Source organism: Arachis hypogaea, chromosome 17 (assembly GCF_003086295.3).
Source record: "Arachis hypogaea cultivar Tifrunner chromosome 17, arahy.Tifrunner.gnm2.J5K5, whole genome shotgun sequence".
NCBI lineage: Eukaryota > Viridiplantae > Streptophyta > Magnoliopsida > Fabales > Fabaceae > Arachis > Arachis hypogaea.
The window spans coordinates 132753054-132765564 of NC_092052.1; the positions used below are offsets into that span (position 1 = coordinate 132753054).

General features: G+C 36.6%; 2 protein-coding genes across 3 annotated transcripts; both read left to right on the forward strand.

The window, feature by feature from the left end:
* Positions 1-1964: 1964 nt before the first annotated feature.
* LOC112766679 (ATP-dependent zinc metalloprotease FTSH 4, mitochondrial) lies at positions 1965-10699 on the forward strand. 2 transcript variants are annotated; one of them, XR_011875722.1, is made up of 9 exons: positions 1968-2134; positions 2716-2803; positions 3067-3330; positions 4369-4605; positions 4705-4829; positions 5453-5929; positions 6287-7195; positions 8041-8093; positions 8204-8571. XR_011875722.1 is itself a non-coding variant. In XM_025812577.3 (8 exons), exons 1-7 carry the CDS (start codon positions 2108-2110, stop codon positions 7178-7180), a joined length of 2112 nt encoding a protein of 703 aa, XP_025668362.1. In that variant the 5' UTR covers positions 1965-2107; the 3' UTR covers positions 7181-7195; positions 8041-10699. The 2 variants fall into 2 exon arrangements, 1 of the variants encoding a protein (XP_025668362.1); XM_025812577.3 differs by having other exon boundaries at positions 1965-2134; positions 8041-10699.
* LOC112766680 (delta(8)-fatty-acid desaturase 1) lies at positions 9148-10699 on the forward strand. The gene has a single exon (XM_072223737.1). The coding sequence runs from the start codon at positions 9148-9150 to the stop codon at positions 10504-10506; it is 1359 nt and encodes a 452-aa protein (XP_072079838.1). The 3' UTR covers positions 10507-10699.
* Positions 10700-12511: the final 1812 nt, after the last annotated feature.

The window sequence follows — 12511 nt, forward strand, 5'->3', positions numbered from 1 at the left end:
GCATGCATATTTTAATCAAGTGAATCAAAATGGCCAAATCTACTGAATCGAACGCCATTGATGTTCTGAATAAAATGTGATGAACATTCAATCATGAAGAAAAGCATTTTTACATGCAATAGAATTCAACTGAACATACTAACAATCAAGTGAATTAAAATGACCAACTCCACTGAACCAAACACCATTCATGTTTTGAATAAAACGTGATAAACATTCAATCAACAAGAAAAGCATTGCTACATGCAAAAGAACTCAATTGATCAAGTGAATCAAAATGGCCAACTGCACTGAACTGAATAGCATTCATGTTCTGAATAAAATGTGATAAACATTCAATCATCAAGAAAATATTTCTACATGCAAAATGACTCAACTGAACACACTAATAATCAAGTGAATCAAAATGACCAACTCCACTGAACTGAATACCATTCACATTTTGAATAAAATATGATAAACATTCAATTATGAAGAAAAATATTTCTGCATGCAAAAGGACTCAACTGAATACACTAACAATCAAGTGAATAAAAATGACCAACTCCACTGAACTGAACACCATTTATGTTTTGAATAAAATGTGATAAATATTCAATCGACAAGAAAAATATTTTTGCATGCAAAAGAACTCAACTGAACACACTAACAATCAAGTGAATCAAAATTACCAACTCCACTGAACTGAACACCATTCATGTTTTGAATAAAACGTGATAAACATTCAATTATCAAGAAGAATATTTCTGCATGCAAAAGAACTCAATTGAACACACTAACAATCAAGTGAATCAAAATGACCAACTGCACTGAACTGAACACTATTCATGTTCTGAATAAAACGTGATAAACATTCAATCATCAAAAAAAATATTTCTGCATGCAAAAGGACTCAATTGAACACACTAACAATTAAGTGAATCAAAATGACTAATTCCACTGAACAGAACACCATTAATGTTTTGAATAAAACGTGATAAATATTCAATCAACAAGAAAAGCATTTATGCATGCAAAAGAACTCAACTGAACACACTAACAATCAAGTGAATCAAAATGACCAACTCCACTAAACTGAATGAAAATGAGAACACATTTCCATTCCTATTCCCTAGTTATGCAAAAAAAAAAAAAAAATTGAATCAGAATAAGTCGATCTACTAAACGAAACAATTCAATCTAGTAAACCTAAAATGCAACCAGGAGAAACGCGAGATTGCGAGATTTTAAATAAATAGTAGTTTTTATCATGCCTTTCCCAGTCTCTGTTGTTGTTTTCGTTTGTTTTTTCTTCTTCCTTTCGAAATCTTATTGCGATTTCTGAGTAAAAGCAGTTTTTGCAGAGAAAACGATCGAGCTTTGAAAGATTTTGAGAGAGATTCGTACTTCTCCAGTAGCGTTTTAAGGTTGAAGAAGGAACATTGTTTCATAATGAAAGCGCGAATGAATGTTAAACGTTTAAAGGGTTTGGACGCGTGTAATACACGCTCATTTAATAGAATTGTATTTTTTTGGTATTAGACCAGTTTAAATAAACTTAAATAAAAAATTATATGGATGTATAGTCTAATTGATAGAAAACATCATTATCTTTCTCTATTTCACTTGCTCTAATTCCGAAATTTTATAAACAATTTCTTTCTTATTTTCATTGAAAGTGCCTACAAAATTATCATTATAATAGAAAATATTGGTCTTCTAATTCTACATTCATTGCATGCGAAATTGTAGTTAATTAAAGCTATAATGAGTAACTTTGTTGTAACTACATGAGAAATTACTTTGTACCCTAATGTTGTAGTCAGGGCTTGCGAAATTGTACTGCTAGTAAAATTACAAAATAATACACAAGAATATAATTTCTATTATTCCTAACTATTTAAAAAATAAATAATTTTTTATTAAAATAACAAAGCCGTTAGGAAAAATAAAAAATCTAAATATTAAAATATCGGATGCAAGAAAGGGCAAAGATGACATTTTGTAAGAACACCTAAAATTGATTAGCTGATGAGCTCGGAGGTAAAGACCAAAAGAGACACAGTCCAGAGAAGAAGAAGAAAAAAAAACTTGAGAGAAGAAGAACGACCACAAGACTAGTGCGTTCATGGCGTGGAGGCATTTGATAACTCAGGTAATTTGTTTCCTCAATAAAAGAACTTGCACACCGTCAATTTTTACCCAACGTCAACTTGTTTCCCTATTGCTCTTTTTCTGAGTCATTATTCCGAGAACCCTAATTCTGTTAACATTGATTATTGATTCATTATTATGATCTCCTGAATGTATTATTATTAAAAATTTTGAATCTTGAAACGGATTCCGTGATTCGGTATTGGAGGGATAGTATGGAAATGAAATGATTTATTGGGAACCGTTGTCTTGGCATTGAGGGTTTCTGTTATCTCTCGTGAGATGCTTGGTAAAGGGTGGAGGGTGGAAAATCACCCTTTAAGCTGTCTTTTTGCACTTTCAATTCAACCATCCCACAATTTTTTCTACCCTGCTCAGACACGCTTAACCTTACTGTTGGCCAAGTTACAAAATGGGAAGATTGTTAAGAGTTTGTTTTGTTTGCATCTATGGACACGCTTAACCATTATGAGATTTTGATATGCTATGGTTTATATGTAATTGATGCCAATTGAATAATTGATATCTGTTATATGTGTCTTGCATTTTAATCTGTCAGCTAATTTTTAATTTCTTTTACAGATAGCAAAGAATCAATCAGAATTGAGACTGGCAAAAAGTTTGTTGGCTAGGAGTTATTTATCAGTTGTAAAGTTTGAAGGCCGTGCAGGTTTGAATTCGTTGACCCTGTATCAGTCATATATTTCAGTTCATGTTCTTTGCTCTTGTAGAGTAGCTATTTTATGCCTGACCTATATTACTTTTTGGTTAATTGGTTTAACCTTCAAAATTGTTTTTTTCTCTGTAATTCTTTAGTTTTCTTCTGTTTTAGCTGTAAAATTAATTATGCTAGGTTTAAAGTATCCGGAAAATATGTTACTTTTGGTATGGAGCTTTCTGTTTTTTGTTGAACATAGTTTCAAATTTTTGTAGGGAATAGGCTTTTTGGTGTCCAAGAGAGATTCCAGTCCAGCTATGTTGGCAATCTGGCTCGCCGAGTACGTGAGGCAGATGAAGCCAGTGAAGTTGCTCATCTTAAAAAACTTTATCGTCGCAATGATCCCGAAGCTGTGATTAGAGCATTTGAAAGTCAACCATCTCTGCAGACTAATCCAGAGGCACTTTCCGAATACATTAAAGCATTAGTCAAAGTTGATCGGCTTGATGAAAGTGAATTACTGAAGACCTTACGTAGAGGTGCCTAATTGGCTAGAACTGCTTCTTCTTCTTGTCACATATCTCATCAATAGTTTCTTCTTGTCACATATCTCATCAATTCTTCTTCTTCTTCTTGTCACATATCTCATCAATAGTTTCTTCTTGTCACATATCTCATCAATAGTGGTTTGATGACATGTTATACCTTGATAAAGGAGTTTTTCCCCTCCAAGCACTTGTGCCCATGAAGTATTGAAATTTTGATCATAATGGAGTGGTCAAAGTAGATCTACATGTCAACAGTTTCACTCTAGACATGATACATGATAGGACGCAATGACGTCGTTTGATCCATGTAGCCGACCTCATCTAATGGGATAAGGCTTTGTTGTTGTTGTTGTTGTTGTTGTTGTAGTAATGCATGGGTAGTGACTATTCTACAAAAAAGGAGTACGTTTTTTTCCTGGTTGTCTCCTAAGGAAGATTTATCGAAGGCATGGGATGTGTTTTGTTTACAATTCATCTTCCATTGAAATTTAGAACTCATTTGTAGTATTTCAGTGCTTGTTCTAGTTTTTCTATTGGAACAGTTATAACTGTATATATGTAATACTTGAGTCAATAACTAAGCATTTTCTCCCTTAAATGAGGCTGTCTATATAGATTAAGTGATGCCTTTTTGTAATTCTTAAAAATTATGTGACCAGAAATAGGTTGTTGGGGATTATTAAGCTCAATTAATGTCTTCCTCTATTAATCAAACAAATATATGATCTTAGAGTCTGCCTTTTATCTGTGATTTAATGCTACAAACCTGCAGTCACTGCTTCTGTATACAATGTATATAGTGCTAGGAAGGAGAATGATGGGTCAAGACTGTGACTCAAATGAGTTATGAAAATGATAGAAGATCACAAACAAAGGCTACTTTTGATTTTTCCAATATATTAACATTTCAATGGCATACATATCTAAAATGTGTTGTTTCTCTTCTTACTTCATTAGAGTTTCAACATTTGTTTCTTTAGCTGATTTTAAAGATTAGTAGTTGTAACTGAGATGTGTGTGAACATCCAGGTATGTCTAGTTCATTGAGGGAAGAAGAAAGTATAGGAGGTTTTTCTGCTCTTAGAAATGTGGGAAAACCTACAAAAGATGGCATTCTTGGAACTGCAAGTGCCCCAATTCATATGGTGGCAGCAGAAGGTGCAAATTTCAAAGAGCAGCTGTGGCGCACAATTCGGTCCCTTTTAGTGGTCTTTCTCTTGATCTCTGGTGCAGGAGCACTCATTGAGGATAAAGGAATTAGCAAAGGTATTGCCTTATCATTGTTGATTATCAGTTGATCAGACCAATTTAATATTGAATCTGAATTTGCCTAGTGGCTTCTTTGATTTGCTTTCACTTTTATAGGACTTGGCATGAGTGAAGAAGTCCAACCCAGTGTGGAGACAAGTACTAAGTTTACTGATGTAAAAGGTGTTGATGAGGCAAAGGCTGAACTGGAAGAAATTGTGCACTACCTCCGAGATCCTAAGGTTGACTTTCTTTTAACATTTTAAACTTTTATGTGAAGGAAAATATGCTGCTGATACTGACTTGTGTCCAATTTTCTGGTAATTGTGAAAATAGTTTAATCATTAATATTGTTGATGAGAAGATGTACCCATGTTGAACAGAAACTAGGTAAATATTGTAAAGGAATCAGATTTATTGCCTTGGATAATGATATCTAAATATTTTGGATGCAGTAAGCATTAGGTTTCCTATTTGATGCTCCTTTGACTTTTAAGTACTTTGGTACTGTAGTTTTCACTCTGTCAAAGGTGAAATGGTTGTATCTGCTAGTGCTGTTTGATAGTAAACATCTACGTGACACATACTTTGTGATGGAGAAAACAGGAAAGTGGTTTCAGCACATATTGTAATAAGTCTCCCATTTTGTTTTTACTACCTCCATCATTAATGAATAAACAAACAAATAAATACAGTTGGGTAATATGTTGACATGAGTGCTTATAAAGGTGTATTAAGAACCTTAATTCTGTTTGACTCTTATTGTGCGACTTTATTCTCGTGTATTTTATCTACTTCATTCCTGACCACACATTATGGTATTTTTCCTGGATTATATTTAGACAAATTGTTTCAATTGTGACAGCGCTTTACTCGTCTTGGCGGCAAGCTCCCAAAAGGCGTTTTGCTTGTTGGCCCACCTGGCACTGGTAAAACGATGTTGGCACGAGCTATTGCTGGAGAGGCTGGGGTTCCTTTCTTCTCATGCAGTGGAAGTGAATTTGAAGAGATGTTTGTTGGTGTTGGTGCAAGAAGGGTGAGGGATCTTTTTGCTGCTGCAAAAAAGCGATCACCTTGTATAATCTTCATAGATGAGATTGATGCTATAGGAGGAAGCCGAAACCCAAAGGATCAAATGTACATGAAGATGACTTTGAATCAGTTACTTGTTGAGTTAGATGGATTCAAGCAAAATGAAGGCATAATTGTGATTGCAGCTACGAATTTTCCACAGTCATTAGATAAGGCATTGGTGAGGCCTGGGAGGTTTGATCGTCATGTTGTTGTCCCCAATCCAGATGTAGAAGGAAGGCGACAGATTTTGGAATCTCACATGTCAAAGGTAAATATATTTCTCCCAACTTATTTTGTGAGATGTGATACTGATTGTTTTATGAATGTCAAAATATAAATTGCAAGATTTTTAAGATCATCACATGATCTAATGCTCTTGCATGGTACCTTAAATTCCAGTTGTTCACTGATGATCAGGTTTGTCTGATCATGTGAGTTTGCCAACATGAATTGCAAACCTGTGAAAATTGCAAGCTTGGATCCATGAATAATCCAAAGCATTTCTGCTTGGCTTCAACATTTGCATGCTCCTTTTGACCTCCTGCACTCTGTTTTATGGTTTATATTCACTGCTGATGTGATCAAACATTGTATATGCTGATTTTTTCTCTCCAATTAAAAACAGGTTCTGAAGGCTGATGATGTCGATCTAATGATCATTGCTCGTGGAACACCTGGGTTTTCCGGTGCTGACCTTGCAAACTTGGTTAATGTTGCTGCTCTCAAGGCTGCCATGGATGGTGCTAAAGCTGTAACCATGAATGATTTAGAGTTTGCAAAGGACAAGATTATGATGGGAAGTGAACGCAAGTCAGCTGTTATATCCAAGGAGTCAAGAAAGATGACTGCTTTCCATGAGGGAGGTCACGCCCTAGTGGCAATTCATACAGATGGAGCACTTCCTGTTCACAAGGCAACTATAGTTCCTCGTGGGATGGCTCTTGGTATGGTTCATCAATTACCTGACAAGGATCAGACCAGTATCTCACGAAAACAGATGCTTGCCCGACTTGATGTTTCCATGGGAGGTCGGGTGGCTGAAGAGCTTATTTTTGGAGAAAGCGAAGTTACTTCTGGTGCATCCTCAGATCTTTCTCAGGCAACTAAGTTGGCTAGGGCAATGGTTACCAAATATGGTATGAGTAGTGAAGTCGGACTCGTTACCCACAACTACAATGATGACGGGAGAAGCATGAGCTCGGAAACTAGGTTGCTTATTGAGAAAGAGGTGAAGAACTTGCTGGAGACTGCTTACAACAATGCAAAAACTATTCTAACCACCCACAATAAGGAGCTTCATGCGCTTGCAAATGCTCTTCTGGAGCATGAGACACTCACGGGGAATCAGATAAAGGCTTTGCTTGAAAATGTCAACTCCCATCAGCAACAGCAAGCGCAAACAGTTGAAAACCAAGGCAGTTCACGGTCTAATCCAGCAGCTGCTGCTGCTGCAGCCGCTGCAGCCGCTGCGGCAGCGACTGCAGCCAAGGCTCAAAGTGTTGCCCCAGTGGGATCTTAGCAGGAAGAGGCCGGAGTAAGACATGCACCAAAATAATTATTACCAGATTTACATGTGCATATTGTAGTTTATTCTGTTACCCAGGGTTGATTGATTTTCGTCCGCTTCAGCCTCTGGATTGAACTCGTAATCTGGGTCAAGTTGATTCCATATTGTAGTGAGTCAAAGCTAGCGTAGAATGCTGTCATTGATATAGTGCCCGTTTGTTTTCCATTTCTTACCAACCTAATCACCTTTTTCAGTGGGAAAAATAAAAAACACGTTTTGTATCGGTGACTGTGTTTGGGTAAGATTTTTCTAATAATGAGAATCCAAGGAGAAAAAGAAGCTAATTTCACCGCTTCTCTTGAAGTTGTGATTAGTTGCTTCTTAAAACAATGGGACTAAAGGTCTCTTGACAAAACTGAAAACACGAAAAATCTTTCCTACAAAAATGTCTCTTAATAACTTACTAAATGACAAAGTATGGCCCTCACTCTTCACTGTCCCCTTCCTTTTAGCGTTTTCTCCTCCTCAGGAGTGCTCCCAAATTCCAGCCGTTCGATCGACCGTACGTTGCATGGAAAATATGTAATCATATGGTTCGTAATGGAACTTGTATCGGGTGATTGGAAGGATTTAAAAGGGAAGAAATTTAAGACGACCAATAGTTAATACACATCACATTGTTATCTTGATGTCTTTTGAAACTAAAACGGTAGTTTATTTTTTAAAGCATATAGCCATAACAGTTTGTGGAGAATTTACATACATCTGAATAAGATCCAACCATTATTAGTTAGTTTTCAATTTGTTCAACTATGAATCTATGATTTCTTGCACCTGCTCTAATCTGTCAGTTACATTTATTTGTGCTTCAGTAGCAAGGAATGAATCAGAATATAGACAGCTCAGATGGTCAGAATATTATTAGGTAGGAGTTATTTATCAGTGAATAAGTTTGATATCATGATCCTGACTCGTGTAACACCTGGGTTCTCTGGTGCTGACCTTGCAAACTTGGTTGATGTTGCTGCTGTCAAGCCTGCCATGGATGAGTAGTGAAGTTCGACTTGCGACTCACTACTACAATGATACTATGAGCTCCGAAGCTACGATGCTTATTGACAAAAAATTTGCTCTGGTAGGATCTCAGCCGGAAAAGTGATTCATGCAGCAAAATTACCATTACCGGATTGAAACATGCAGATTGTAGCTTATTCAATTTTTCAGGGCTGATGCTGTTCCTTCAACTTCAGCCACTGGAACTAATTTACTTCAAGTTGACTCCGTATTGCAGTGAGTCAAATTAAAGGTCGTGTAGGATTATACCATTGTTTTTGTTTCTAATAATTTGTGCAGTTTATGTCACATTTAAATTATTCGTGAAATTCATTTTTGTTTTACTGTCATAGACGAGTAATACATGGTTATAGTGTGATAAATTTTATAGTATAGTGTTAAATACACATTACAAAAGTTCAATTTGTATATGTGTATTAAATCAAATTTATCAAACCAAGGAAGAGTGGAAAGAATATTAGGCTGAGGTTCAGACAAATGATGGGCCTATATATAACAATGTTATTTGTGGGCGCAAGATATTTCCAGTGTAATGTGTGGCTGAAGCATCTCTATGTGGCATCTTCTGAAAGCTTGAATTAGATAAATGTAATACGGTTCATTTTTTATTGGCTGAGGTTCATTTTTTACCTCCATTCCATTGTGGCGAAACTTCCTTGCTTTTCAGGTGACACCGTATTACATTTATTGGCTATGCTACACAACATACAAAATAACATTTCTCTTTTAATGAAATTCTTAAGTACTATTGGTTGGAATCATTTTGAGGAGTGGTAGCTGGCACTTTTCATTGCATTCCCACCTCTCTTGTATTCTCTATTCTATCCAATCCAAACTCCAATCCTCGTTGGCTACATAGCATTCATAATCACACACACACACACACACACACACACACATTACGAATGGCTGGTGAGGTAAAATCCACCAGAAAGTGCAGCATTTCACTTGAAGAACTCAGCAAACACAACAAGATAGAGGATCTTTGGATCTCAATCCATGGAAAGATCTACAATGTAACCAACTGGGCCAAACACCACCCTGGAGGTGACCTTCCATTGCTTAACCTCGCCGGCCAAGACGCCACAGACGCGTTCCTCGCCTACCATCCCCTTGCAGCCTCCCAACACCTTCACAACTTCTTCACAGGGTACTATCTCCAAGATTACGCCATCTCCCAGGTCTCTGGAGACTATAGGAAGCTCTTGTCCCACTTCACAGCAATGGGGATGTTTGATACCAAGGGACACACCGTCTTCTTCACAATGCTGCTCATGGCAGTGCTATTCTGTTCCAGTGTTTATGGCGTGTTCTGTTCTAGCAGCCCTTTGGTGCATGTCTGTTGTGGTGGCCTAATGGGATTCTTTTGGATTCAGAGTGGTTGGATTGGACATGATTCCGGCCACTACCAGGTCATGACGACGCAGCGTTTCAACCGTTTCGCGCAAATTCTCTCCGGGAATTGCCTTGCTGGGATTAGTATTGGGTGGTGGAAGTGGAACCACAATGCTCACCACATTGCTTGCAATAGCCTTGATCATGATCCGGATCTTCAGCACATTCCTTTCTTTGTGGTATCTTCCAAGTTCTTCAATTCCATTACTTCTTGCTTCTATGATAGGAAATTGAACTTTGATTGTGTTGCTAGGTTCTTGGTGAGCTATCAGCACTTCACATTTTACCCTGTAATGTGCTTTGCTAGGCTCAATTTGTTTGCACAATCTTTCTTCTTCTTGTTTTCCAATAGGAAGGTACCAAACAGGGTTCAAGAGATTTTAGGGATGCTTGTTTTCTGGATTTGGTACCCTCTTTTGGTTTCATTCTTACCAAATTGGGGAGAAAGAATAGTGTTTGTGATTGCAAGTTTTGCTGTGACTGGGATACAGCATGTTCAGTTCTGTTTGAACCATTTTTCTTCAAGTGTGTATGTTGGGCCACCAAGAAGCAGTGATTGGTTTGAGAAGCAGACAATTGGGACACTCAATGTGGATTGCTCTCCTTGGATGGACTGGTTCCATGGTGGACTGCAGTTCCAGGTGGAGCACCACCTGTTTCCGCGGCTGCCGCGGTGCCATCTGAGGAGCATTTCACCTCTTGTGAAGGAGCTTTGCAAGAAGCATGGATTGCCTTACAACCATGTCTCATTTTGGAAAGCTAATGTGCTAACACTTAACACACTCAAGGATGCAGCATTGCAGGCTAGAAACCTTTCCAATCCCATTCCCAAGAACTTGGTTTGGGAAGCCGTTAACACTCATGGATGAATGGAAAAATTCTTCTACACATTGTTTTGTTAAGTTTCAGTTGTTAATCATTGGTATTTTGTCTTTCCAATTATGTTTCCTTTAATCCGTTTAGACAATGGAATGCTGAATACTACTCATCATTCATTGTCTAGTTTAGTTTGTTGGATCCCATTTACTATGTGATCCATTAATAATTACATTTTCCTCTAAATCGATTCTGGGTCCCTTTTTGTCTTATAGCAAATCATGTGAGGGTGAGTTAAGTATTAAGTAGTTTCCTACGTAGTTTCGGGGATTAAGTGTTTTTTTGGAGGGTGCCAATTCATTTATAGATACGAATACAGCCATTACTTATATTGTTTTACACCCAACACTTGATGGATGGTGTAATTTAATTCACACTGAATACAACGGTTACATTTCAATATGAACAGAGCTAACGGAAACCAACTACTAATTCTAATAAGCAGCAATTAAGACCAATATGGATTATGCAATCCATTATTTCAATCTCTTGGTACTTGGAAGTTGGAACATATCTTGCTTTTCAATAAAAGCTTTTAACAATCCACCCGTCATAGTTCGGACTAGCACTCGAGAAATGACCTATTAAACGGATTGAATTCGATTAATTCGAAAAAAAATGACGGGTTAAACGGGCTAAACAACGGTCCGTTTATTTTTTTTAACCATTTTTTCAAAAAAAAATAACACTTTTAGTCAATATTTCTTACGACTCGAAAATTCGACCCATCAACTAAGAAAATACAGTTTATTTAAGGTTTTTGACCTAAAAATAATAATTTTTTGTCAAAATATTTTTCAAACAATAAAATAAAAAGGTAAACGGGTCAATCCATTTAATTCATTGAGCTGACCATAAACAGTCTGAACTAAAAAATTATAACCTGTGAATAAAGCGGACTTAAATGGGCTAATCTATTTAACCCACAAACTTAAATAAGCCGGACCTAAATGGGCTGAGCTGACCCATTTGACAATCCTAAACTGAATTATGACATAATAGTTACATAGTAGAAATAGACACATTTTGTAAGATACATTAGAAAAGTAACATAGATTAAATCATTTTACAAAATTCTTGAGTATTATTCGAAAAGACTCTTACTTGATCGTCGTAGTATCTTTGGCAAATATCTAATACTGTCGTGTTGAAGGAGATCCGAGGAGTTACACTTACATAGCATTAGCACCTATGCAAAGTGACGAGCTATACCTTGATTGAAGCTCAAGTGTACCAAAACAGATTACATTGTGGTATTAGTTACTATGAGTCTACCATGATTCAACTATGGCTCCGGCAATTTTGGAGTTTTTTTTTTTTTGGACCTGGTGAAGGCCAGACGCCCAACTCACACACTGAAAAAGAACTGAGACCCAGATCCGTCCGCCTAACTAACCTAATTTAAACTACAGATTACCTGCCAATAAGCCATAGCTCATACGGCATTCCGTCCCCTCCCCATCTCAAAGGTCTCGGGTTCGAGTCCTACTAGCTGCAACCGAGAAGAAAAAATTGGTAAGTATGTGAGGAGTATAGATAAAAAATAATTCCTTAGAACTTAGCAGTATCAGAAGACTTTCAATTTAGGGACGTTTAAATTTAAGATGGTTAAGATGTCTTCATGAAAATAGTCACCTAAATTTAAAAGCTACAATCTTATGCGAGCTTGTAATTAATGTTTTGCTAATAAAGTTACTTATGTTAAGAAAATTTAATCATTTTATACAATCAATGTTTTGAAATTTTTAGTCTTATAATACAAATTTTATACATTTAACACCTAAACAAATACATTAGATAGATCCTTTAGTTAAAAACTATTTTAATTTGATCATCTCAAACAACCACCTCTTTTTTTTTTTTTGTCAAAGATAAGAGATTCGAATCCGCAACCTCTTAATTGAGTATGGAGAGACTATGTCATTTGAACTATAACTCATTGGCCTCAAACAACCACCTCTTATCTAGAAGTACTTAATATTTTGCATTGAATCCTAC

Excerpts from the sequence above, each read along its gene's own strand:
- LOC112766679 (XM_025812577.3), top strand. The coding sequence starts at position 2,108 with ATGGCGTGGAGGCATTTGATAACTCAG. Across the intron at positions 4,830-5,452 it reads ACTACCTCCGAGATCCTAAG|CGCTTTACTCGTCTTGGCGG; the intron begins GTTGACTTTCTT and ends CAATTGTGACAG. Across the intron at positions 5,930-6,286 it reads TGGAATCTCACATGTCAAAG|GTTCTGAAGGCTGATGATGT; the intron begins GTAAATATATTT and ends AATTAAAAACAG.
- LOC112766680 (XM_072223737.1), top strand. The coding sequence starts at position 9,148 with ATGGCTGGTGAGGTAAAATCCACCAGAAAGTGCAGCATTTCACTTGAA.